The sequence below is a fragment of the Scomber japonicus genome, chromosome 13 (assembly GCF_027409825.1).
Source record: "Scomber japonicus isolate fScoJap1 chromosome 13, fScoJap1.pri, whole genome shotgun sequence".
NCBI classification, from domain to species: Eukaryota; Metazoa; Chordata; class Actinopteri; order Scombriformes; family Scombridae; genus Scomber; species Scomber japonicus.
Window position 1 is genome coordinate 19,084,050 of NC_070590.1, and position 26,113 is coordinate 19,110,162.

General features: G+C 41.3%; 1 protein-coding gene across 1 annotated transcript; it reads right to left on the reverse strand.

Moving 5' to 3' along the window:
• Positions 1 to 1,114: 1,114 nt before the first annotated feature.
• stard13a (StAR-related lipid transfer (START) domain containing 13a) lies at positions 1,115 to 26,113 on the reverse strand. Its single transcript, XM_053331680.1, has 14 exons — positions 25,992 to 26,113; positions 12,640 to 12,711; positions 11,563 to 11,644; positions 9,983 to 10,046; positions 7,917 to 9,232; positions 7,422 to 7,592; positions 6,515 to 6,674; positions 6,118 to 6,316; positions 5,588 to 5,801; positions 5,046 to 5,160; positions 4,129 to 4,380; positions 3,468 to 3,685; positions 2,989 to 3,165; positions 1,115 to 2,900 (listed from the first exon to the last, which is right to left on the reverse strand). The coding sequence occupies exons 4-14, from the start codon at positions 10,013 to 10,015 to the stop codon at positions 2,783 to 2,785; spliced, it is 2,973 nt and encodes a 990-aa protein (XP_053187655.1). The 5' UTR covers positions 10,016 to 10,046; positions 11,563 to 11,644; positions 12,640 to 12,711; positions 25,992 to 26,113; the 3' UTR covers positions 1,115 to 2,782.

The window sequence follows — 26,113 nt, forward strand, 5'->3', positions numbered from 1 at the left end:
TTACCATAGCATTACTAGTAGGACATGCATTTCCAGTTTTCTCCAGAGGAGGTCACCCTCAATTCCTTTTGCTGGGTCACCATGTGTGAAAGAACATGACAATCTTTCCACATTTAATGTATATACTGGGAGCCAACATTGCCATGTGTTTTGCAAAGTGTGTTTCTTCATCATTTCAATATCTACTTAAACCTCTGCCGCTCCACTTAAACAGTCTGCTCCTCTGGAGTAAAGTGGATTCAATTGGGAATCAATGCTTGATTCACTTTGTCAGTAATCCTATTTTTTTCTTCATAGTGCAATTTGCAACATGATGTTCCTCATTTGTCAGATCCCATGGAGTAGTGGAGCTGAAGTGCACCCACAGTGCAGAGGATCATTAACATTCAGGAGCTGTAACTATGTGCCCTACTTTCCAGATAAAATCACTGACATGTTAAATGAGGTTCAAGTTAGAGCAACATTTCTGTTATTTCTGTGTTGTCACAGTGCTTGCAGACACCCTGGCTTACAGGGAGGCTCTGGAGATCAGTGTCTTTATTCAAACACCTTCATCGTCCTCTGTAAGACTCCCCATCTAACACAGCTAAGTAGGTAAATGTGATTGAGTATTGATCTGTTTTAGTTTCCTACATTCATCCTTTGAGAGGACACAGACAAAGAACAGTGAAAATGTCCTAAGGGAGAAGTCCCTGATGCTTTGATGAGTCTTCATTCACTCTAAAAATATTTGCCATGGCATACTTTCCAGATTCATTCATGACCTTCAGACTTCAGCAGGGCAACAGCACCACTCAATGGACACAAGAACAGCAACAGTAGCAATAGAAAACATCATTTAGTAGATATTTGGGTATTTAGTGTGGCTGTCATGACATTGTGCATGGTAATATTGAAAACAGTTCAACTTCAGACAAATAGAAGACAATGCTTTTGTTGATTTCTTTATTTTTTTAATTCTCTTGTTTAGAAACAACAATTCTGTTTTCTGTCACTTTGTCAGAAATAACCAAGCATGAATCAGCTACTCAGCTAGGTTTGGAGCCTCTCCCCACACAGCAGAGAGCTCACTCACTCTGTCTTTTTGTCGCTCTCATACACAAATATTCAAACACACACACACACACACACACACACACACACACACATACACATACACGCCACACTGTTCCCCAGCAAACAGCATCCATGCAGGATTTGGGTGGCACTGTAGAGATATTGTATCATAGCAACACCATAGCAACGCTGCCTACAGCCGAAACAAAACAGAAGCCAAGGCAGTGCTAGAGCAAGCTTTAGATTGCTATTGCTTTAGTAAGTGGGTGAAAAGTTCACATTTCAGCATATCAATATGATAGGAAGATCCTGAAAAGCTATGATGTTTGATCTGCTGGCACAGTATATTTACAATACAGGCTGTACGTATATCTAAAATGCAGATACACACACACACGCACACACACACGCACAATTTCGAGCATGCTTCCCAGAAGCAGTGAAATGGTCACATGTCTTAGACATTGTAGAGCATGACAGCAACAATGATACCATATACAGAGATATAATGACAATAACCTTAAAGTAACATTTCATTTTGATAAGATTAACACTGAAAATAGTGACAGAGAACTAAATCAACAGTGATATCCAACACAATACATGGACCCGATGAGTGTTTTCCTCTCTGTGATCCAAATCCCTCATGTACTTGTTCTTCCTGAACTAGTGCACTTTTCACAATGTAACGCTGACATGTACCCATCTTGAACTGATCCTGGTCATTGGCAGAGATATTTTACAGCACAGGAAATTATCATCTGTAGTGGGTTGTATCATAATTAAGTGCATTTTACTAATGGGGATATATTAGTATAGGCTACTAGCTTTGTAGAAGGGGTATAAAAGGCTGATGTAGTAGTTCATATATAGATTAATTAATTACAAATTGTGGCTATTACAGACATAAGATGTCATTTCTGATTAACTATAATAAAAGCAAGAGATGGGTGAATGTGTCCTGCTTTTTTCATGTCTATTGAATTATACATCTGATAAGAAAAAATGCACAAATGCAGAGTTTCAATCAAATGAGTTCAGTATATTCCACTGGCAGGCCATAGTTGGAGTTCACATAGATTCCTATTCAATACAAATATGGGTATCCTACTTTTAGAGTAAATACATTTTCTGCTGTTTTTGAACATACATATAACAAAATCAGTTATTGCTATGTGTAAACTTCAGGTAGAGGTGATAGGGATGATATAAAATGAAGCACTATAGCAACCATCTCTGCTGGTGCTGGCTGTTTTATTAGGTAATATTGTTATTGTTATATGCAATATGTTGGATTAATTCAGATGAGGATTTGGATGAATGACCTAAAACAATAAATACTGAAACAATACTCAGTTTACGCAAGTTCATCCTTCTGATAACACACATTATGAACCAATTATGTTATTATCAAATTAGTTGTTATACGTTGGGAAGTGGAAACAAATGTGCTTTGTTGCCGATGCAGAAGTCATTCTCATTCGTGTGCTGTTACTGAAATATATAACAAAAATCACTCTTCCCTTCCTTTCTCTGTGTGTGAATTATTGTAACTCAGTACAGCATGGAACAGTAAAGCCCAGTGTGGCACAGCAGCGTAAAAAGACACCTAGATCAAAGTCTGTTTCTTAAGTCCACTGCCTGGATCATTCCCCAGCTAGGTCACTAGTTCTCAGGCCCAGCTACTTTGGCAGTGTCACCCAAGATAAAGCTTGATTCCTAATGTTCATATCTTGGCCTCAATGCTAGTCTGGTCTAGCGGCAGAAAAGAGGCACGGATCCTCTGGGCTTTATTAATACACAGGTGACCAAATGCCTTGTTGTACCATTCTGGAGATTTTCCCCTGCAACAAGAATAGCAAATAACACACATTAACTATTGCAATGTTGATTAATATCTTGACTGTGAGAACACTTGAAAACCACCCACACCTGAGGTCCACTCTGGAGATATGTGTGAGCCTGGTCTTCTCTGTCCCACAGGGCTCAAGGAGGTACTGTGACTCCAGCACGACCCCCCTCACTGCACCCATGCGTGGGCTGTCGTCATGCTCAACAGACACACCCACCAGCGCGCAGGAGCCTTTACACATGTCTGTGCGCCATGATCTGAAGAGACGGTGGTACAAAAAGCAAAAAACTGTGGGTGAGGTGATGCATTTGATATGGGAATATGAGATATTGTTAGGTAACCTTTTTATAGTGTATGATATTTTAGAAATGTGAGCAAGTTGTTTTTAATAGAAAAAGAGAGACTTAAAAAAAACATTTTGTAACTATAGCTGAGTATTTTGAAATTTTACTGATTCCTCACAGTACCTGAGATGCACTGTTCAATACTGCATAATTTAATAAAATAATAACTTCCAAAACATGCAAATTTGGAAATTTTTAAAGTCACTTCTCCTGACCTTAGTACCACGTAGTCACAGCTGGGTTGAGGTGCAATGTTGTGGCAGGAGTAATGATACACATCTGTTTGTTTATCCAGCGTCTCCAGAACCTTCTCCTGCTGTAGTTCGACTTGCCACAGGGGGCGCTCTCTCAGCAGCCGCTGCAGCACATCATTGGGAGTTGCTGACACCTCCACACACACTCGCCACCGCCTTAGAGGATTACCATCTCCCACCTTGCACACAAACACATCATGAATGTTAGATAATTGTGACGGTGTGTAAAAGGGAGAAAATAAATTTGAACCCCTGAACAACTGAACTCATTTGTGTGTATTTGGGTTTACATGCAGAGAAAAGTCTGTAAAAAATAGAATTTTCCCTTTAATCAACGCTAGACCTAAACCTCCAGATTTAAACTGTCTGTTTTTTCGTGCCTCAGTGTGAAGATGGTAAGCACTGAAAATAACTGTGTAATACAAACTATGTATTGAATAAGTTGTATAATAATTTAGTTACCAGTGTAAAACATTTATAAAGACCTTGAAATTCCCTGAATTCCTTTCTTTCTTTCTGTACTGAAAATTACTACAATTACTACAATATTCCAGAAATCCCACAACCAACATGACCCCACAAAGAGAGAGGATAACTGTTCACCTAATTAATACAAACATACCTTTTTAAATGCCAGTTCTGTATGGTCAGTAGTTGAGCGAGACACCCAGCCTTTGCTCTTATCTTTGGCCTCTTTCAGCAGGTTCTGGACCAGCCTCTCTAAGTGTGCATGATAGGATCCTTCTTCGTCCTCCTCTTCCTCGTCCTCATCCACTTCCTCCTCGTGAGCTTTGCACAGCTCGTCCAGTGGAGGCACTAGCAGCTCAGCCTCCATGTAAGAGTTGCGAGACTGGGTCAACATCTCCTCTGGGATCTGGGGAACAGCCGGAGGACGTGCATCAAGTCACATAACACCACATCAGCTCAGGCCTAAAACTACCAAGCTTAAAAGCCTGATATGGCTGTGTTGTCCTTTCTCCATCTGAAATACTGCATTTGAACTCAAATTTGTTCAAGAGTAAAATGGCATAGTAATAAAATATGTGGCACTAACTCTTGCAAAAAATAACCCACTGTCCATCTAACTCCAGCATTGGTGATTTTCATGTTTTGAAAGAAGAATTAAACGATTTTTGGTGGGTTAAAAAGATCCAACTAAACTCCTCAAACCACATTAGACTGAAAATGCACAGTAATCAAGCCTGTTTTCCTAAGTGCTTGAAAGGGTTTTCACTGACAGCAGCGTGAATGTAATGATGACATACAGTTTTAGAAATGAGCTCATTATACACAATTATAACATGGCCTTGGATAATAACAACTTAGCAGGAGTTGTCACATAGTTACTCATTTTATCTGTTCATTTTATATATAAAAACAAGATTGCATAATATTTCTTTGTCAACAGTTGTACAACTCCTGTCAGCCAGTCATAATTTTTGTTGTTATGAAAACAATCCTAGAAATAGCGGTAAACCTATCACATGCTGTATTCAACATAAAAATAATCAAATATTGTCGTAAATCATCAATCCTGACCTGGAAGAGACGGTGGCACTCAGTGATCATGTGTGCCAGGCCCTGGGTGGCGGCCTGGTTCTCATTCAGGTCTTTCTGATCGGGGCGGCCAGTAGTGTACTTCCTCTGGATTGACCTTGAGGAATAGAGAACATGAATCATGTGAGCATTTACACGGAGGGAGAGAAAATGCACTAAATAATAGTTAAGGTAAAAGCAACTTCTATCATAAACAGTTTCCATATGCGTTCATAGGAGATTTTATGGTAGCAAATTTCAACATCATCATTCTGCTTCTGTGAAATGCAAAGAGCTGTTTTCTTCTTTATTAATAATTATTCTCCTTCATCTATGAATGCATGAAATATATAAATTGAAACATAAATGATATAAATAATTAAATCCCGAATCATGTAATCAGGATACAAAGTTTCGGGCCCCATGTAATAATTTATTTCATTTCAAAAGCAATTTTTCCCACATTAATCAAACACATTGCATTATTAATCCAGTCCCTGCAGGTTGGAATGTTCATTAGCGTGTTAATGAGGTCATATTTGCACCTTGGTGACAGCGTCTCATTCTTCAGTATACTGAGGTGGAACAGTGAAGGTCCCAGACAAACAGCCAGGTTCATTGGCGTCATCTGGTTCTCCTCCACCAAGGAAGTGACGTCGCGCAAGAAGAAGAGCAACGTCTGCAGAACCTCCCTGTTTTCATCTGGCATTAACAAAATAGCCGCTCTGACGGCCTGCAACCTCTGCTCCTTTGGGACGTCTAAAGTAAAAAGCAGAAGTGAGGCATTTATATCAGAACATAGTTTCTGTTAGTTTTGGCTAATCAGGTCCAGAACTGATCAAAACACACTCAGTTGCATTTTTGAATACAATTACAAATATTGGTGTGTCATACATCAAAAGGAAAACAACAAAACATCAAACATTTATTACTGATGAAAAGATTTTAGTTCATTCACTCATTTTAACTGTGTGCAACGTTCACTATTTACAATCACATAATTTGGGCCAGATCACCTTTGCTGTGTCTTTCAGTACATGGTACACACCAGATTGTTAGCTGTGAGATAACTTACACTGATATATATGCAGGAAGGTTTCCCCCAGTTTGCTAGTTAGCAGAGGTTCAGGCAAGTCTCTGAAGAACTGTTTGACCATATCAGCCACGTCGTAAGCTGACTGGTCCTCATAGCTTACAGTGTCAGGGGACAGCTCACACTGTTGTCTCAAAGCCTGAATACGTGACTTCACACCGGATTTGCGGAACAACCCCACCTGAGAGAAAAAAAACAAATTAAACAAAGACAGAAACAAGAATCAGAGAAAGCAGATCGAGAAAGATATTACAGATGAGATAGGGGAATGAAAACAAGGTAGGTGTTTGTATTATGTCCATATTTGAAATAAAACAACTGACATAAGCACTACATTAGACTCTAATTCAGTCTTATGAAAGCTGTTTTTCTCTCTAACCTGGTCCAGACATTGTGTTCTGAGGTGGCTGAGGGCCTGCTGTAAACACAGAGGGAGAGGAAAACCACAGCGCTGGACATGGACGATGAGTGGAACACCAAATACACTCTTCTCTTTGTAGTCTGGGACCTTCATGCGCTTCATAAACTTGGGTACAGACCTGGAAGCGACAGAAAACTATTAAGGAAGTGCTTGAGAGAAAGAGCGGTCCATGCTTTCATTATCTTTCTCTTTATGTAGATGCAGGGTCAACAAAGTTTCCCTCTCGGGCATAATAAAAATAAACAGGACTGGTCGTTAGCAACACAAGGATGTGTCTGTGTGTGTGGGTCATGGCGACTCGTGGCTTGTGATGTGCAGCTAAGAATGTGAATGCCAATTTTTGACCACTGGCAGCACGAATGAACCCTGTTGTTGCAACTACCAGTGTAGTGTAATAAATGAGGTGGATGTGTATGCGGCTTTTAAACCATGTTGTGAAGGTGTTGATTGTGCAGTTTTCAGCTCAGACAGATTAAGCTGCAGAGAGGTTGAACAGAGGAAATACAGCAGAAAAAATCATGTCCATATCCATAGAGGATACAGCAAAACCTGACACATATATGGAGCGTATCTTCCTTTTGGGGATGGAAGATAGAAAAAATATGGCAATTGGAATACAATACACAGATTGCTCATTCAAAATGAACAAAAGTGAGACTAGTCTGATACAGAATCTTACAAAATGGCTTCAGACACTGACATCACATCTTGTATAATCCCTGAATTATGAATCAAGTCATGAAATATGAGCCACGTTGTAGAGAAGATGAGAGACATACACGCTCGAAGACTTCTAGTGGCACTTTACATAACAGACTGTTCACATTCTACTCTTGTGTGTGTGTATGCATGCGTGTATACCAACCATGTCCAGCCATGTTTGTTGGACATTGAGTATTTCTCCATGATGGCAGTGAGGCGGAGCAAAGAGAACTTCTGCAGCAGGCTGAGTTGGCCTGCTGATTGGCTACTGATCTGCAGTGAAGATGCTGGCTGGTTGAGATGATCAGATGTCCTAAAACTGGGCCATCGCAGACTGGGATGGGAAGACATTAACAATAAGTAACGAGAGGCACAGAGTGATTCAGTCAATGCAAAAGCTTTATCAGGCCAATGATAAGGTAGAATTACTACTGACAATGTGGATGTCCTCACTTTTGGTTTTAACTCTAAATAATGTAGTTTAGATAATCTTGCTGAACTGGCTTGTATACAGTGCTTTTTGTTCCCAGATTTCACTAGGTACTAGGTTGACTACAATGTTATCATTCTGAATAGAAATTAGGGCCAAAACTACAAAAATAAGACTTAAGTCATAATAAACCAGAATTATCCTTTAAATGCCTGAACAGTTACTCACCGTGGTCTTGTCAGCGACGCCCCAACTCCGGAATCTCGCCTCTCACGACTGGTCCCTGTGGAATCAGTGTCATTCAACGAGACTCCATCTCTCTCGCCCTCACTAGGGGTGGTCCTGCCCTCCCCTTCCTCCTCCCCCTCCCCTGTCTCACCCTCGGGTAGCACACTGCGGCTCCAGTGGTCCACTATCTGTTGCAAACCGCTGACGTGCTGGATGATGTCATCTAGATGAGGGAACAGATTGTCCTCTTTCTCCAGGTCCAGCAGGTCTCCCGTGCTAGCGTACAGGTGGGAGCCCGGCACGTTGTCATAAACACTCACCCTGCTGCCCCGTGGAGCTCCCGGACAGGGCGGCTTAGACAGAGGTTTACCAGACCAGGGCCCACCCAAGCCATTGTTGGATGGAGAAGTTTGGGACTGTGTCTCTGGACCATTGTTCCTGTCGCCAGGGGAAGGTGCCAAGCTCTCAATGGAGAGAGCTTTTGGAAAGGTGCCTGGCTTATGGTCTTTGGGGATGTGTATGAGGAGGTTTTCATATGAGTGAAACTGGCTTCTGCCAAACTGGCTCTGTCCTTCAGTCCTCTTACCCTGAGAAGGCAACTCCATATCCTCCAGGTACATGCTGCTTCTCTTGCTGGCAGTCCGAGGTTTTGTACACACATGCTCCTTCACAATTGGCACCACTGTCTCACTTGGGGGACTTACACTCACCATGGCTTGATCTTTACAATCGTCACTAAGGCCGAAAGTGGGCATGTCATCATGGATTTGGTGGCTGTGTTTAGGGCTGTGTTCTAATTGGCTGATGGGAGTACACTGGAGCATCTGCAGCGCCTGAGGCTCCTCCCCCTGCAACACTGGTCCACTGATGACCAGCGGCGGCCTGCGATTTGAACTTTTCCGCCTTGTCGATGGCCCCCAAGTGCGCATTGCTTCCATTCGACGCAAAAACTCTTTGGCTTTACTGCGTCCTTGCCCATGACGGCTGCTCTTGATTGGCAGGGAGTTGTAGTGTGGAAGGTCCCTGGGTGGTTGGTAGGAAGCAGAGAGGGATGCCATAGATATAGAGTCAGGCATGGCAGAGGCGGAGTCCTCACTGTGGAGGGAGGAGATTTCCGTGATCTCTTGCTCGCTCAGATCTGTCAGCACACTCTCACTGCTCACCGTGCTGTGCAGACCCTCCCCCTGACCTGTTGGGCTGCTTTCATCGGTGTTATCCAACAGGAAGTCTTGTAGACGAGACCAACGTCGGCTACTCCACTCGAAAGTCCACCGTTTACTGATAGCCAACGGGTCATCTTCATCAGAGTCATCACCCTGAGGCAAAAAAAATAATGAATAATTATTTTCTATAACTAATCCATTTAGGATTTACTACAAATAAATCAAGAGCAGTAAGCACATTGTCACATGGAATAACATATATTGGATTCATCCTTCATCATGAGCACTACTTGTGAGGTAAACAAAATGTACTCTGCTGACTGACAGCACGTTATGGTGCACTTCACTGTGCTTGGAGGTTTTAACCTCTCTGGAGCTCTCAAAGAGCCCACACAGAAATATATAAATATGAGCATTAGCTGAAGTCACAGCTGGATTTTATCATATGCCATAATTACAAATGCTGCACCATGAGGGCGGAAATGACTGTGACATGGCCAACAGACAAGCTGGGTAAATTGGTTTTGTTTGGCTTCTGCTACTAGAGCAGACAAAGATCTTATAGTAAGTCTGACTGCATTTGTTTGATCCAGTTTAAATGACATAAATGTAATTCTCATTAGCTTTAAAGCAACTGTACCAAATGCAAATGCAATAAAATGTGAACACAGTCTAAATAACATAAATTGCAGGAACACAACATCACATTTTCAGATGTACGTTGTCAGAGACAAATACCTAATCAGCTACACAATGAGCAGAAATGAAACTGTGTAGTCCTCCGCAAAGAAGAAAAATGAATTTATGACACATTATGATAATCAAATCGTTTTTTTTTTACCAGCAAAACAACAACACAGTTAAGATGGTGATGGCCTACAGTATAAATAATAACTGTCTTACTTTCTTCTTGGGCTGGCTGACATCCAGCTTCATGGAGGCGCACTTGTTCAGAGTGTTTAGACGTCTAAAATACACACAAACACACAGTCAGTCAAACATTGCAGAGCTGAAATATTGGATATGTCACTTTCACTGTATTATCTCTCACTCCTCACTACCACTGCCATCTCTCCTTCTTTGTCTGATCATTCACTCTCTGACATGCCTCACATCTTCATTTTCCTCTTTGATCTCCTCTTCCTATTCCTTTCTACCACACCACCTTTCTCCCCCTTGTTCTCCCCTTATTCTCCTCCCTCTCCTTCTCTGGAATTAGTCCTGGTGGGACTGATACTCACTCTTGATGAGTCCATCTCCCCCAAAATACACACTACTCCTCCCCTCCACTTCCCGCCCTCCTCCCTTTATCTGTCATCCATCCTCATCCCCCACCCCTTTCTCTTCCATCCTCAAGAGCACTGGGAGCAACCTCCTCACCAAAAAAGTCTTCAGTCTTCCACCCATCTCTCCCACCCACTCGCCCCCTGCCACAGCAAATCAGGGTATGTGAACAGAGGCTAGTTAAGAGGGTGGTGTCTGTCTTTGTGCCTTTCAAGATGGGATCATTAAAAACATGTTTTGGGGCTTGTGACCTCTGTCATTTGAAAAATTTCAGCCTCTAATATCACAGTAGGAAATCCCCCTTTGTACACTGTTTACTTTCTCTGTCCTCTTATACAACAAATTGCTTGTTGCTACATATAAACTAGAAATAAAAATACCAATAGGAAGTTGCAAACTGTCATATCAACCGTCTTCTTTCTTGCTGAAAGTAAACATTCAAGTTGGGAACGTATACAGAGGGAGCCAATGTATGAGCCTAGACACCCTGTATTTCTGCTGCAGGATGGTCCAAACAGCTCGTCCTGGTTGAATGTGCATTTATACAGATTTATAGTAATGCTACGAACAAGAGAGAGGTCAATACGAGTGTGTTTTGCAGCTCCTGAGACCGATCTCAGGGGTCTAATGTGTTTTCTCTCATAATAAAGCTGTCAGAAATTACTAACATTATAATTACCACACCCTCCTCTCCCATAGACATTTGAGAGGCGGGGGGTCAACAGAGAAGAGAGGAAAAGCAGGAAAGCATGTGGGTAAGTATGCTGGCGCAAGCAGGGAAAGCTTCAATGAGAAGAGAATAAGAGATGTGAAAGAAAGATCATAGCCAAGGTGCGCGAGGGGGCTTAAAAACACACACTCAAAGCCATCTGGTAGACTTTGCTAGCCTCCCCTCACTCCTTCCCCATTACCCTCAGCCCCCCACCCCTGTTTTGCCCCCCTGAGGGTCTCTGCTCTTTGAATGGGAGATCAGAGTGTGGCAGAGGGGAGGTGACCAGATCAAAGCCTGGGTGTCTGAGGGGGAGACAGGGATGGGGTGTTCATTATGAGTCGGGGTCAGACATCTAATGATTAGCGGTCAGCACCAGGCCAAAGGGAAAAGTCAGGGAGCAGAACGTTGAGGAAGAGAGGAGGAATGTGTGATTTTACTGGTGTTAAATGTACAATTAACACGTTTGTGTGTGTGTAGGTATCCATACCGACATAAGGGCTCCACCAGATCCCGATCCAAGAAGTCGTGGTCCCTTTTCACTGAGGAAATATCAATAGGAAACTGGGAGTCTGTAAGAGAGAGAGAGGGAGAGAGAGGAAAGAAGGGAGAAAGAGAGTTTTGTTAGTTAATGACTGACAGGAGACAGCAGTTTTTTAACCGTTGATGAAGTATGGCACAACTGCAGCTACGACAGTTAACACCTGTCAACTGCATTTAAAGTTGACAGAGCACACACACACATTTTCAAACCCTGAAATAACTTGGATTCAACACAATGCCAATGCCAGAATGACTCAAGCCATGTATTTTAGTGATTCTCTGTGTGGGGTGGCAGTCTGCAGGCATCATGTGTGCCGGGAGCAGCCACAGAGTCCAAGAGGCCGGCATCCATAACCCCACATTACTGGAGCTCAAACATTTGTCAGAGAAGCGCAGTGTGTTTGTGTGTGTGCTGCTAAAGAAGGACTACAGGATTTTAAGAACTGCTTCTTAGATTACGGGGGCCATTTCCTGTTTGTGCCTCAGCTGTATGAGACTCAATGATCATCACATGAATGAGTGACAAAGAAAGGTGGAAAGGCATGAAGGATGTAAGCAAAAGAGAAGGAAAGATACAAAGAAAATGCACACTTTGACAGTGGGATGACTGGAAGAAGAGTGGCGGATGAGTTGAGGACGAAAGGTGGAAAAAAGAAGAGAGACAGAGAAGCTGTGAGAGTCCCAGTAGTGATAACAAGGCCTTTCCCATGACCCCTCCCTCTGGACAGGAACTGAGGCCTGGAAATAGAACGCAGCGGCCCAGAAGACGGGGATATAGAGATGGAGGGATGGCGGAAAGAGAGAGAGAGAAACATAGATGATGGAAAAAATAAAAAAGGGAGTGGGAGAGAAAGAAATTCAGAAGATGGAGTGAGCAAAGATTTTTGAAGGGGCAAGGCTTTGTATGAAACAACACAGCTGGATAAATGCTGGCTACTCTGATTTTGCATGTGTCTGTGCGTCTGTGTATATATGTGTGAGACGTGTGTGTGTGTGTGTGTGTGTGTGTGTGTGTGTGTGTGACCTTCATAGAGCTGGGCATACTGTGGAAATCCCGCTGCTCGGAGCCAATCACAAGCCTCCTTAGCCTCAATCTCTGCAAAGCAAAAGAAACAGTAGAGGCACACATAAACATACTGATCATACTGATTTTTTTTCTCTCAGATTTTGGATTTTATGTTATCATAAAAAGCATCTGTGTCCAAAACCATCATATGATAGCTCATCATTTTTAGGGAGGAAAGTCCCTACATGATTGAATATCCCTCTCAGAATTGCAGTGGAATGATGTATTTTCCATTTCCGCAAACTTTATGTAGAGGCTTAACTATTTCTTCTCTAAAAATATATAAGATGAACGTAGAAAAAAAAAAAGCTGAAGACAGAAATAAAGAGCACAACATTATATTTATCTGGTATTCCTATCCCAGCATTTTTAGCATCGGGGGGAGGAACATCTCAGAGAATAAAAATTTCCTCTGGGAATTCACTGGAATGATGGGATTGGAAGCTGGAAGTGAGCCAGTGCAGGACGTACGTTATCTTGAGAGGACAAAGGAAACACTTTACTCCCTTTATATATCCTGTACTTTCAGATAATATGCATTCATATATAAAATACCAGCAGTTAGATGTCAGCTTTTAATGCATAAATGGCTTACAGGTCTTACACATGGCACCACACCCCATTAGGTGCTGCTGCCAGCACCACGAGACGCTTTACAGGCATTTTGTTTTACTACTTTTTTCCGCTAGCATGTGTATTGCTCACACTGCTAAACTCCTTGTGTGTGTATGTGTGTGTGTGGGTGCATTTTCTTTATGAGCACACACTGATTAAACCACTCTGCAGAGTTTTGTGCTGACAAGGAAATTTGCATGATCTTGGTGCCAACGATCCCACAAGTTTAAAAAAAAAAAAAAAAAAGTATCTATTAGCTTGCAGATTCAAAAGTACGCCAACTTAAAAGATAAACAATGAGACACATTTATATATACAAACATAAACAATCCAAAAAAACAGTGCAGCAGAGGTGGGAAGAAAGTAAGACCACTCCTAAAGCGGTAATTATGGAGAACTGAGAATGTAAAGTCTCTTACAGAGCAAAATAAGAAGTGAAGAAATGAATAAATAAATATTTTAAGTTCAAAATACTATTAACTTCTAGGGCTGTGATTTTTTAAATTGTTTTTTTTATTGTATAATTAACTTGCCGACTGTTTTTCCCAATTAATGATATGTAAATGTCAGTAAATTTCAGTAATAGTAAAAATAGTGAAAAATGCTCGTCATAACTTCTAAGAACCCAAGATCTTTATATTCATAGTCTTCATAGTCTTCATATTGTTTGCTTTGTCCAACCAACAGTCCAACACCCACAGATATTACAATCAATAAACACAGTCATAAAATATACTACGATACTCTATGTCATTGTCATCGGGAAAAAAACACACTAACAACAACTTCATTCCTGCATTGCCCTACATTCTGCAGTCGCTGCCCTTATCACTTCTTTCAAAATCCCACTCATTCACATTCACTTGTCCCTTTCATTTATTTAGATCTGCTGGCAGTCAACAGCAGAGGCACCACAGAAACACAGGGGACAAAGTTCCAGCAGTGCAATAAAAAGCCTCCGTCCTCACCATCAGAGATGAGAACGGTCAGAGGAAATGATCCTTTCACCGCAATCCAGCAATTACATCCCTCTCCCAACATTCTCAGCATAACTCCTGTCTCTAAATCACACATGAAGAAACACGAGGGTAGATCGTGAAAAATCTACTGAAAATAGACTTGGAAGACAGAGAAATTCCAGCGAGCGGCATTTCACCATTGCTCCCGCTCTGGTGGGCAAGAAATCTGAAGAAATGCAGAGAACTGAAAACTTACTTGACGCCCTCATGGTCCAGGTGATGGCATGCTTCTATATCTTTGCTCAGAGTGACATTTCCTCTCCATCCCATTCCAAATCCATCCGCTACTATCCAAATTTCCATCAAGCGATTCCTTCCTTGCTGCCTTTCCAACCCTTATGTTTACAACTCTGCCTCCCTCTTCCAGCCTGCCTCATGCAGGTTTTCTCTTCCCTTTAATTTTCTCCTCAATCTCCTCTCTCACACTTTCTACTTTGTTAGGATCCACATACAATATCTCTATTTTTATAGCTCTCCCTGTCATATGCTGAACTTTCGTCTCCTCACTCTTACTTTAGTTTCTTGCTCATTCCCTCTTTATACACATCTGCCCTTCATTTCCTTCCCTTTGTCTTCAAGTTCAACTTTAAATGTTTCTTTTTGCTTCTTTCTTGCTCTCAACCATGTCTTATTCCCTCACAACCTCCTTCAAAACAAAAATACTCCCTCGAGCACTTTCCTTTACCAATCTGTCCGCTTTGCTTCTTTCACTGAAACGTCCTCATCTACTCTTCCACTTTGCTCCTACAAAATCCAGTTGAAGCTGGCCCCTGAGGTCACAGACTGACGACTGGTGGACGCTAACTTCACATGTCAGCTGAACCTACTGGAAAAGCTAGCAAGGAGACTCTGACCTCGGCCTCTGTGCAATGCTGCAGCGCAGAACAATGTGTGTGAAAGTGCAGTGTGTACACACATGCATTACACACATCAGCACAGACATTTAGCGCAGTCCAGATGTTGCCCCCAGTGAGTCAGAGAACGCAAAAAGGATGAGACAGGCAGACAGCTGGGGTGGGGAGGGCAGCCGAGATGGACAGACCCTGTGGGAAAACCACAGGGAGGAAGACATACCACACCAGCTGCTTATTTACTGAATGTGAGATTTGAAAGATTATAGACTCTTTTTAAAAAAAAACACGTACAAGGTTATATTCTACATTTTCCTATTATCAAAACCAAAACTAACCATGTAAAATCCTTCAAAACCAATTATCTGTGTATGTGTCTGTGGAAGGCCTCCTCTGTGCCATAGAGCTTCATTATTGTCCAAAGACTATTAAAAACATATTAATGACACAAGGTTGCAGCGTTTGACATCTTTCTCTACACAAGCACTTTAGTCCATTTGGAGTTGACACCACATTCACCATATCCCTGCCATAAATACTCACAAGCATACAATAGTCACCCGCAAATACAGTATTTATTCCTTTTTGAATAGCCTAACATTTGCTAAAAAACTATAATAATAAAAAAAGTAGAGTGCCCAGCTGTTTTAGGAATTACTAAGCCTTTTAAAAAAAGAAACAAAATATTCATGAGCCATTTAAAAAAATATTTCATAAACAGTTAATGGGCTGGGGAAAGGAAAATGTATTCAGAAACACATTGTTGATTTCGCTCTTTTCATTGAGTTCATTGACAGCAACAACAATAAAAAATATCACCAGTCATATCCTTTCAGCCTTGTCAAATTTGTTAGGTTTATTATACCATAAGATGTTACAATTTAATGCAAGGATGGTGGTTTAAAGTGTACAGTTACAGCAGGTTTTTGTAAAGGGAGCAACAGTTTAATATATAGTTCTTTTTTTAAATGCTAAAATATATTTGGTTAACGCTGCTCTAAGTCTGTACAGATGTTCAGTTGTGTTTTTTAGCTTCTCCACAATCAAAATAGACTTGACTTCACACTAAATGTGATGACGTCTGTTGCATAAAAAATATAAAATTTAGTACATGGGACGTACTGTATACCTCTGTGGGTTTCTGATTTTTGTCCTGTTTCCCCCCCCCATTCAAATACTGATGCCTCAAATGTTTTAATTTACTACAACTGTTATCTTTTTCTTGAAAACTTGTGCATCACAACTTGCCTCTATGACTACATGTGAAAATTAGCTTTTTACAGTATCTGGTACAATTAATGTATTGTACATAATCACTGGTAAATAAACAGCAAATAATAATACCCCACCTGTTTCATCTAAACCTAATTCTACATAGGACCCCAAAACGCTCAAGTTACACATTGTATTTATGCTGACTTTTCTACTTGTTGCATTCAAAAGTAATCAATAGTTACAAAGCTATTGTTGTCCTCATAAAGTTTGTTTAGAAAAGCATAAAATGGTGTGCTTCACCAGTGTTTGTGCCTGTGTAATTGGCTACATGTCTTTTGTGTTTGTGAACAAAGGTGCCAAAGTGGTGACAAAGCTCCTGTCAGTGTGGGAACAAAGCACTGGTATTCATCTGTGCAGAATTTAATCAAGAGATTAATTAGTACACAAATATGTTATTAGTGGGCCACAAAACACTCAAATGCAAACAGTCAGACAGAGCTAATCCAAGCTGCCTACCGTGCTATTCCTTCAGTCTATTGCTTGTCCCTGCATTCCTGCTGTGTAGAATATATGACAAGAGGCAGCAAGCCACTAGAACAACAGCAGGGAAGGTAGACAGATGGTATGTGTTTGAGTATGTTTGAGTATGTGTGTGTGTGTGTGTGTGTGTGTGTGTGTGTGTGTGTGTGTGTGTGTGTGTGTGTGTGTGTGTCAGACTGAGTGTGGGTTTGTGAATATGGGCATCCGTGTGTTGGACAAAGGGGCTGGAAGGTAATTCCTTATATAACAAGGGTGGCAGCTATATTACATAATACAAATAACACAAGCACTCCGATGTCTTCACAGCTTTCCTCCTGAGAATTTGCCTTTCTTTCTTCTACCTTTCATTTCCCCCGTTTCATCTAATGGCTCTTTCCTAAGCAAGAGGACAATAACCTTGAATTTCTGACAGCCTTTTCTTAGTGTTATGTCTGCCTATTACTAGATCTCAAAGACTCTGAAGTGCCTAGAATGACATCATTTCCTGCCCTGGATTTCCCATGCGTCCAGAGTGGCATGTGAGCCAAGAACAGCAACAGGAAGTTCCTGCACTTAATATGTCAGTGGTACTCAGCTGGGATAATTGTAAGAAAGACGAAGGCACACTAATGGATAATGAGAAGTAACAGATTGTAGAACTAGAGAGGTCTGGGCTCATTTTAGACATTTAAATGCTGTTTATTTAAATTCAATTGAAGAGATAAACTCTGATAACTGGCAGAAGAGCGAAAAAAAATCACAGTTTGTAAAGGCTGAATAGGCATGAGCTGAGCAGTAAAAGTCCTTATACAAGGCTACACAATCTCTCTCTCTCTCTCTCACACACACACACACACACACACACACACACACACACACACACACACACAGGATGCCTGGAAAGCTGCCATATTCCCACATAAGCTAAAGCACTTAGTCCGTCATGTTTAAAGGTCAAAAAGAAAAAAAAGTAGTGAAGAAGGCAGAGGAGGAGTGATGGGAGAGAGGGAGGAAGGAAGGGAGGGACGGACGTTAAAGACGCTTATGTCTGTCCTATCCTGTATGGTTCATACGTGATGATGTCGAGCCTTCAGGAATGCACTGTAAAACAGAATCAACAATGGCATGAAATGAGTGCAGGTTGAGGCAAAGAGTCGCCTCTGCATCACTGACTGAAGACAGCAGATGTTAAACAGTATGAGGGAAATGTCAGGACTGCTGTAAGTTAGCAGGTGATCACTATTAAATGCACAGGACCTATGATAAGTGGTAATCAATTAGATCAGAGTGTGAAAACCAATGGCTGTGAAGACTGTGAAACATAGGATGTGGCAAGAAGACTGAAGGTGATGTGCTTGGTTATGCCACCTTTTCCCCAACAGAGGGTGTTAAAGCAATGTGTTGCAGCAGTGCATTTAAAAGTATGTCCAATTATTACAGGGCTTCAGGCTATGGTTACAGGGAGGAGATGAAAGGTGCCACGTTTAATCTCCTCCCTTATTATTCACAACTTATTTATTTGGCTGAGGCTGGCTGAATAGAGCTAGTTTAGTACTTGTCTTGGACTGAGTCAGTAGTGGTGAGTGATAAAGAGTGAGGATTTAGTTTAACAGATACATTCAGAGAGAGCTGCTCGAGAAACAGATTCCATTGAATGTTTGAAAGAAAATACAGATTGGAGTAACTGAATAAGTGAGTGGAGAAACATAACAAATGATGCTTTCATACAAGGAACTTTGGGTCACTGAATGGTTTGATGAGTATGAAGATGAGGCAGATCATGTGCTGTGGTCTTCACAGTCACCAGATTTTAAATCAACTGAAAACTTTTGAAATGCCTGAAATCACTGGAAATTTTGGACAGAGTTAGATAAGCACTCTCCACCACCATCATCAAATCACCAAATTATGGAATATCTTTGTGAAGAGGGGTATGTGTCTTTGCTGATCTATGCCAAGCAGCATTAAAACTGTTCTGGTGGCTGGTGGTGAAACATCTTCTGACAAGACTCGTGTCCTAATTCCATCTTATATACTAACTGTATTTATAGCACACTATCTAATTACCTTAGTATACTATTTTCGAAGTTTATACACAAACACAAATGAAAACAAGAAATTATACAGAGAGAATGATGAGAGAATAATGTTCATCAACAGCACAATCAGAAATCAGGACTTGTTTAATAGGTGATGTCACTGCCATTTTTTCACTAAAAACCTCAAACAATACCCAGCCCTGCCATCTACTCACTGGCTGTGTCTGTCTGCAGTTTGGTGCTGAGCAGCAAGCATACAGTGCAACACTATGTAGTAGAAATACATATAGTCATGTTAACATAAAAATATTAGCAATAGTTGCTTTAAAATGCCACCCATTGGTATGTAGGCCATGTGCATACATAAATATAAATGATGGGAGGTTGTTTAATTTGAGATATGAATCAAAAACTATTGCTTTTAGTATCAGATACAAGTTTGTTTAGGTCACTGAGTTCTATCTTATTTAGGTCTGTGTCAGAGTAGACCAGCTGCTGAGAACTGGAATGTGTGTGTGTGGGGTGTGTGCGTGTGTATGTGTGAGGGACAAGGGGGGGGGGGGGGGGGGGGGGGTCTATTACGACATGAGAGATGGAATAAAAGTTTGATAAGTCATACCATTATCCGCAACCTGCAGGCAGAAACTTGCTTCTCCACCTACATTCCTGCCCTGTTACAGCTGTCATCTCTTGCTCACTCGCTGTCTTCCCTACATAAACAGTATAATTTTTCATACATGATTTGGCTCGAAGGCACTGATTTATTAGCCAGGGGAAAAAGAAAACACCATACACAAGACCTGACACGACTCCTCCAACATACCATAATGTGTCACAGTCAATCTGAGCAAATACAAACAACACACACACACACACATTTTCTGATCTGTTGTACATGTACTTAAATTGCATCTAGAAAACATCTGAATTAGAGCCAAAACAATTAGTCAATTAAACAATTAGTCGATTAATAGAACACTAATTGGCATCTATCATTTGTTTCTAGCAAACATACCATTCTGGACTGTTGCTTGGACAAAATAAGAAATCTAAAGACATCATCTTGAGCTCTGAAAAACTGTGATGAGCATTTTGCCTCAACTTTCTGCGATACCAGAGACTAAAATATGAATTGATTAAACAAGACATTTTTTTAAAAATCAATAAATAAACTCAACACACTGAAAGTAGCTACTGATCTGGAAACGTATGCTTTACACGTTTACTCCCCGGGAAACACAAGTCATGTGACAGGAAGTTGAGGAAGTTACCATGGAATACAAAGCTGACAAGTCGGGCAGGGAGGACATAGACAAAAACAATAACACAACAGTCCTTTAGGGTTTGTTATGACTTCTTTCAGATTTATGAAAGACATTTTTGCAGGAGAAGTGGCTCCATATGTCTGACTGAATAAAGCCAGAGAGTGGGAGGATTGGCAATATGTAGTGTGTGAGTGCTTGCCAATAAAGCATACTTAAAAAGCATGATAAAACAACAGATTGACTGACTACTTCTAGACGTTGTGTCTGTTGATTTTAGGTGTTGTGCAATACATCTATGGGATAGGTCAAACATTGGAAATTTTCTCAGTGAGGAAGACAGTATCTCACATGAAAAGGCTGCGATCAGAATCTCTCTTTATCAAAGGTTACACTGTTTAAATATGAACACAGTGCTCTTCTACCTCTGAATGGACAAACAGATGAGAAGAGTCTTGGGTTCATTTACAAGGGAAAAGAAATCTTAATGGAAACTTGCTCTATGCAAATTTCAAAAATCAAGTAGCAATCCACCTCCCTCTTGTAAAAATGGCAAATCTGGAGGATAAAATTCTAATTAAATTGACATATACAAACATTTCTTAAGAGAACATCCAGCTCTTCAGGTAAGATGTGATCAGGCCACAGACATTGTAAAACTAACTAAATATATTTTCCTTGCAGACACAAATCTAACAACACTGAAATTCTAACCATAAATGATGGACACATTCAAACTTTGTCATAAATCTCTGCGTTTCTACCTTGTGCCACCCTCCGGAGCAGCAGCTGGCGGGCAATGATGCGCGAGAGGCGCAGGGCAGACCGCCGTCGAGGAGTGTCGCCCAGCCTCAGGTAATACTCCTGTCCGTCAGGTGTCATAACCTCCAGACAGGAACTCTCACTGGTGGTGTCATTGTCGCTTTCGCAGTCGTTACTGTCAACTCTGGTGCTTTGATCCATACTGTCATCGATTTCTATACTCCGACTGTCTGTGGGATCAGCACTGGCCACGTTGTCGACTGTGTCAGCATTCTCTACATTGTCCACACTATCAGCAATAGTGAGACTTCTGCAGTCTCTTATAACACCACCAACAATAACGTCCTCATCTTTGGTAGCTTCTATTGGATCGTCCGCATTGTTCAGATTGTTGTTTACTGTCTCCTCCCTCCATGGAGGATCTGATCTGTCTGCACTTTCTGCTGCAGCCACACTGTCCGCTCTTACTGCAGCGTCCACATCTGTAACAGTCGTGCTGTTGTCCATAGCATCCATGATTTCACAATCTAATCCTACCTACCCTGCAAGCCTTTCTCAGTCTTGCCCTGATGAGTTGTTGTGTGAGCACTCCTTCTGAATTCCTGCCTCTAACATGCCCTCACTGGAAGCACGAATCTGCTCCACACCCACCCACCTCCTCCCTTCAACTCATCACAGACGAACAAACTCACAAGCTTCATCACACCACCTGACTCAGCTGAAAGACCATGTTCTCCCCACACACCCAAACATGCTGAGCTCTCAGCTGAGATGGGAGGAAGACTCTCAAACTTTTGCTTCCACAAGGAATTTCCTTTGGTCACATGACCGGGAGCCAATGGCCGGAGACCTAAGGGAACACTGCCCTGTGCCAAAGACTGACTTTGGTACATGCCTCGGGCATATGTGCGAGTGTGTACATATGTGTATGAAGGGCATATCTAGGATAGGAGATGTGATCAGAGAGGGGATATTCCTGGGGAAAAAACACTTTCCCAATGGCCATATCCTAATGCTAAATGAGAAAGGGCAGAACAATAGAGTGTGTGGGTGTGTGAGTGTGTGCTGAGGAATGTATGTAGGAGCAAAGCTGTTGTTACTAATGCTGTGTAGGACTGTATGCCATTGAGACATGCTCTATAAATCCAAACCATCAAACCATTTGACATTTAACATAACTGATCCAGCACATGTACACCATCCACAGTCCTTCCTTGGACAAAGATAGCAATATTTCCAAAAAAAACAAAAACCTGTGTTGTCTGAAATGTGTGACTGAATGTTGCCATACAGTAACCGAGTTAGCAGATAAATGTATGGAATGCAGCAAGAGGAGGACAGAGGAGTGAAGTTCATACTTTGACCTAGTTTGGCAGAGTAGTGATTGGCCAAGACTAAAGGATACAGGGTCATTTAAATTAATTTTTGGGGAGGTACAGTAATAGGCAGGGGGGTAAGAGTGGGATGGGGTGCACGTGAAAAGTAGGTCATAGCAAAGTAAATTTCAGGTCAGCAGTCTTTCTCTCTCACACACACACACACATACAGTACACACACACACTCCTAATCTCAGAGTAGAGGGGCAATATGGCAGCTTTTTAGTCAGAAAGGTGACTGAACAGTGTGAAATCCTAGAAATGTGCATTCACCACATGTCCAAACTCAAGCTGAATCAGTTGTGAAGTTGTGAAATATTAAATCTGTAATTTGATTTGATTAGACTGCCCTCTTGAGGCAATCTGGGAGAAAAGGAGGTTTCTCAATGCTCAAGGGGAAGTACAAATTAACTTTGATGGCTTTTCATGTTTTCATGCTAGTCTGTTCCGTATATCAGTCCAACTTCCTTAAAAAAAACACATTCAAAACATTAACCAGTGCAAACTTTATGACTGATGTTGGGCCCAGCAGGCTGGCAGACACAGTTACGTGAGAGTGAGCTAAATAGATGTGTGTAAATGGATTGGCACAGGAAAGGGCTGTAGTAAATGGTCGGTAATATAATATGCATTGCTCTGTCTCAGTTACAGACTGGGTAGAAATCAAACAGGCAAACTAAAGAGACTGAAAACTCAACTACAGGTGTGTGACAGTCAAGATTATTAAAATATACAGGTGATGGTGACACAACCACAATCAGCTGTACCCTGTGATACCTTCTGATGTTTTTAATTTAATGTGTGTCCTAAATGCAAAGGATGTTGGTTATTGATATCCAGCTTACAAAGATATTAAAAAAATCCATTTAGTAATGATTTCTGTAATGATCATGCATAAACAGCGCCTGAGGTTTTAAGTAATTTAAATTATTTTAATTGAATCAGTCAGTGCATTTCCAAGCTCCAGGGCTGTGGCTGTCAAAGCTCAGTCACCTCATCTTTAACCAACAGTGTAGACTCAGGTACAATCAAGGACATCTTAACATGTGAAGCTGCACATGGACTCAAAAAATATAAAATGATTAGAAATGTGACTGTGAGCATAGTAAACTAAAAATGTAGCAATAAAAAATTTAAATCAAATAGAAAACTGACATGTTGGCATGTGTGTATTGTTCCTTCAATTAACAGTAGAATAAAACATGCAGTAGCATCTTGCATGTTCTAGAGCTGTAAGTCTAAAAGAAGACTTGCCTATGAAGAAGATTTTCTTGGGTAAAACATAAGAAAATGTACCTTTTTGAAATGTTGCTCAAGGATTGAACCAAAGATTCCACCTGAATTTGTTTATGCAGCTTTGAGATAATCTATTAATTCACAGGCTGATGATTTGTTTTGTCTTCAAATGTATTCAGGGCCACCAACAAAAAATTCACTTTCAGCAGTAAGCCCTGAGACACCCAGTTCCGAACTTAAGCCCCACAATTCAACTAACCAACCTACCGCAATCATTAGGTTTTAGTCACAGCTAGCTGAGTATTTTCATTATGAACGGTTGAATGAAGTGACAAACCGATCACATATACATTGAGAATAGTTGGAAACAGCTTATTCAGTATAAAGGTTTACATCTGTGTACATTCATTTATACGTAGCCATGTTTTCTAAAATTAAACACATTTTTTTTTAAAACACCTCCACACACAAACCAAGACTCACACCGAAGGAATTAAGACCCACAAATCCCACACGCAAGGGGAGATCCGACCCCCACCGCTAACCTAAAAATCTGTGGGATTACAACTAAACCCAGGTGCTATTATGTGTTCTCAGTTTTCACACACGCACACAAACATACAGATGATTGAACGGAATCATAAACACAATAAACATTCCTTTGAAATCCAGTCAGTTTCAGCACTCATCCTAGCGACTCTGATCTGTACTTTTCTTATGATCACAGGGCAAATACGTTTTTTGTTTTTTATTTCATCTCTGACTCCAAAACATTTCTTAATCTGTGATATTTGCATTGCATCTGACAACTAATTATTTGATACATTGGTGTGCTCTGCTTCGTGCACTTTTCTCCTGTGCACACTATTATATATCTGTGTATGTGCTTATTTTTAAGTTGCACGTTATGCTATGGTATTTGATTTAAAGGTGTTGCAGGAACATTAAAATGAAATTAACCTTGTAAGCAAACCCTGACCCATTTACAGTTTTTCTGTTGTACACATGGCAACATCCCTGATAAATAAAATAATAAACTATAATGTTTTAAATTTAAGAACACTTTACCAGCTCTCAACATGGACTTCCCTGTGCTATATTCCCTTCCTCTGACTAATTCATTGAGTGGAAAATGCACTGCTGAATACCAGCATAACGGTAAGACCAGATGTGCACATTTTAAGGATTGCCCCCATCTCCAAATCTGATCCAGACAGATGTGAACTGTGCGCCTTGTGAGCTGATGGGTTAAGCAGTGGGGTGAGGGGTGAGGGAGGAGGGGTGAGGGGGGTTTTGGGCCATGGCTAGAGGACAGGATGAAGGGGTGAGAAGAGGATTACTGGGGCAGCAGGTGTTCCCTAACGCCCCATTTCACTATCACTGACTAGTGTCATTCTCCTATTGATTGTGTACAAAGCATCACTATTCCACACAGTTAATTACCCATCATGCAATACTGAAAAATGATAATTAACACCACCTGAGTACCTTTATGCCGGCCCTACATGCAATCAGTCACTGCTATGCACTTGAATGCGCCTGGCAGGCACTACGGCTTTGACCAATATCGTGGCCTGTGGTGGATTGTGGTGCTGTGAATGTGGGAATGTTCATCGTTTAATTTGCTTAAGAGGCGCACATCTCAGTAATTACATTAAACCGAGGAGACAGCTGCAGCTCTCTGCATCTCTCGCCCTCACTTTCTGTCCTTCTCCCCCCTCTCTGACGCACAGTTGAGAGAGCAAGACACCTAAAACTCTGCGCATCCAGGCCACACTGTAAATATAGAGCAAACCGACTGACCCCCCAAAACTTGGTGCATTGGCGCGTACATAGAATATTTGACTTCATGCTGACAGGTATAAAATCTAAAATGCGAACAAATACATCCAAATGATTCTCTGAAAATAAGAAAGATAGGCTAAAGCATTCTCCAGACAAGAACAACAAGCTCAACGATTGGCATGTGAAAGCCCGGCTGGACTCCTGTCCACAGCACATGCCTGTGCTGTTTTGAGCACTAAATTTGACAATGACCTTCCCAAAATATCAGAGAGCGCGCTGCGCATGACAATACTGGCATAACACAGAGAGTATGCAGTAATATAAACTTTTGTCTTCTATATCCAAATATGATTCAGTTGTTTCAATGACAACAGTCTGAATACAAATGCGCGCAAATTATGACCTCCGGGACAACACATAGGCTACATTCATCCATGTAGTCAGAAATCTATTTTCAGCTCGTCTGTTTAATTTTTAAAAAATACCAAGGGTGCCTTTAGATAACGGTTCACTACTCACTCTGTTGTCACAGTATGGATCTATTTGACAGACTTGTGTCAATCAAAATGAGAACAAATTGTACTCCGCATATGAACATAAGTTTCACTTCCACCGGTTTTGGCTCTCTGACCTGCCAGCCGTCTCTCCCGGACATTCCTCCACAGCAGATCCCAAGCCTTGGCCGTGGAGTCCCGCAGCTGCTCGCTGATCGACCGCCGCAGCTGTAGCTTGGCAGACTTTCGCTGGGCTGTC

Excerpts from the sequence above, each read along its gene's own strand:
- stard13a (XM_053331680.1), bottom strand. The coding sequence starts at position 10,015 with ATGAAGCTGGATGTCAGCCAGCCCAAGAAGAAA. Across the intron at positions 5,161-5,587 it reads AATGAGACGCTGTCACCAAG|GTCAATCCAGAGGAAGTACA; the intron begins GTGCAAATATGA and ends CTATTCCTCAAG. Across the intron at positions 2,901-2,988 it reads ATCTCCAGAGTGGACCTCAG|GGGAAAATCTCCAGAATGGT; the intron begins GTGTGGGTGGTT and ends TTCTTGTTGCAG.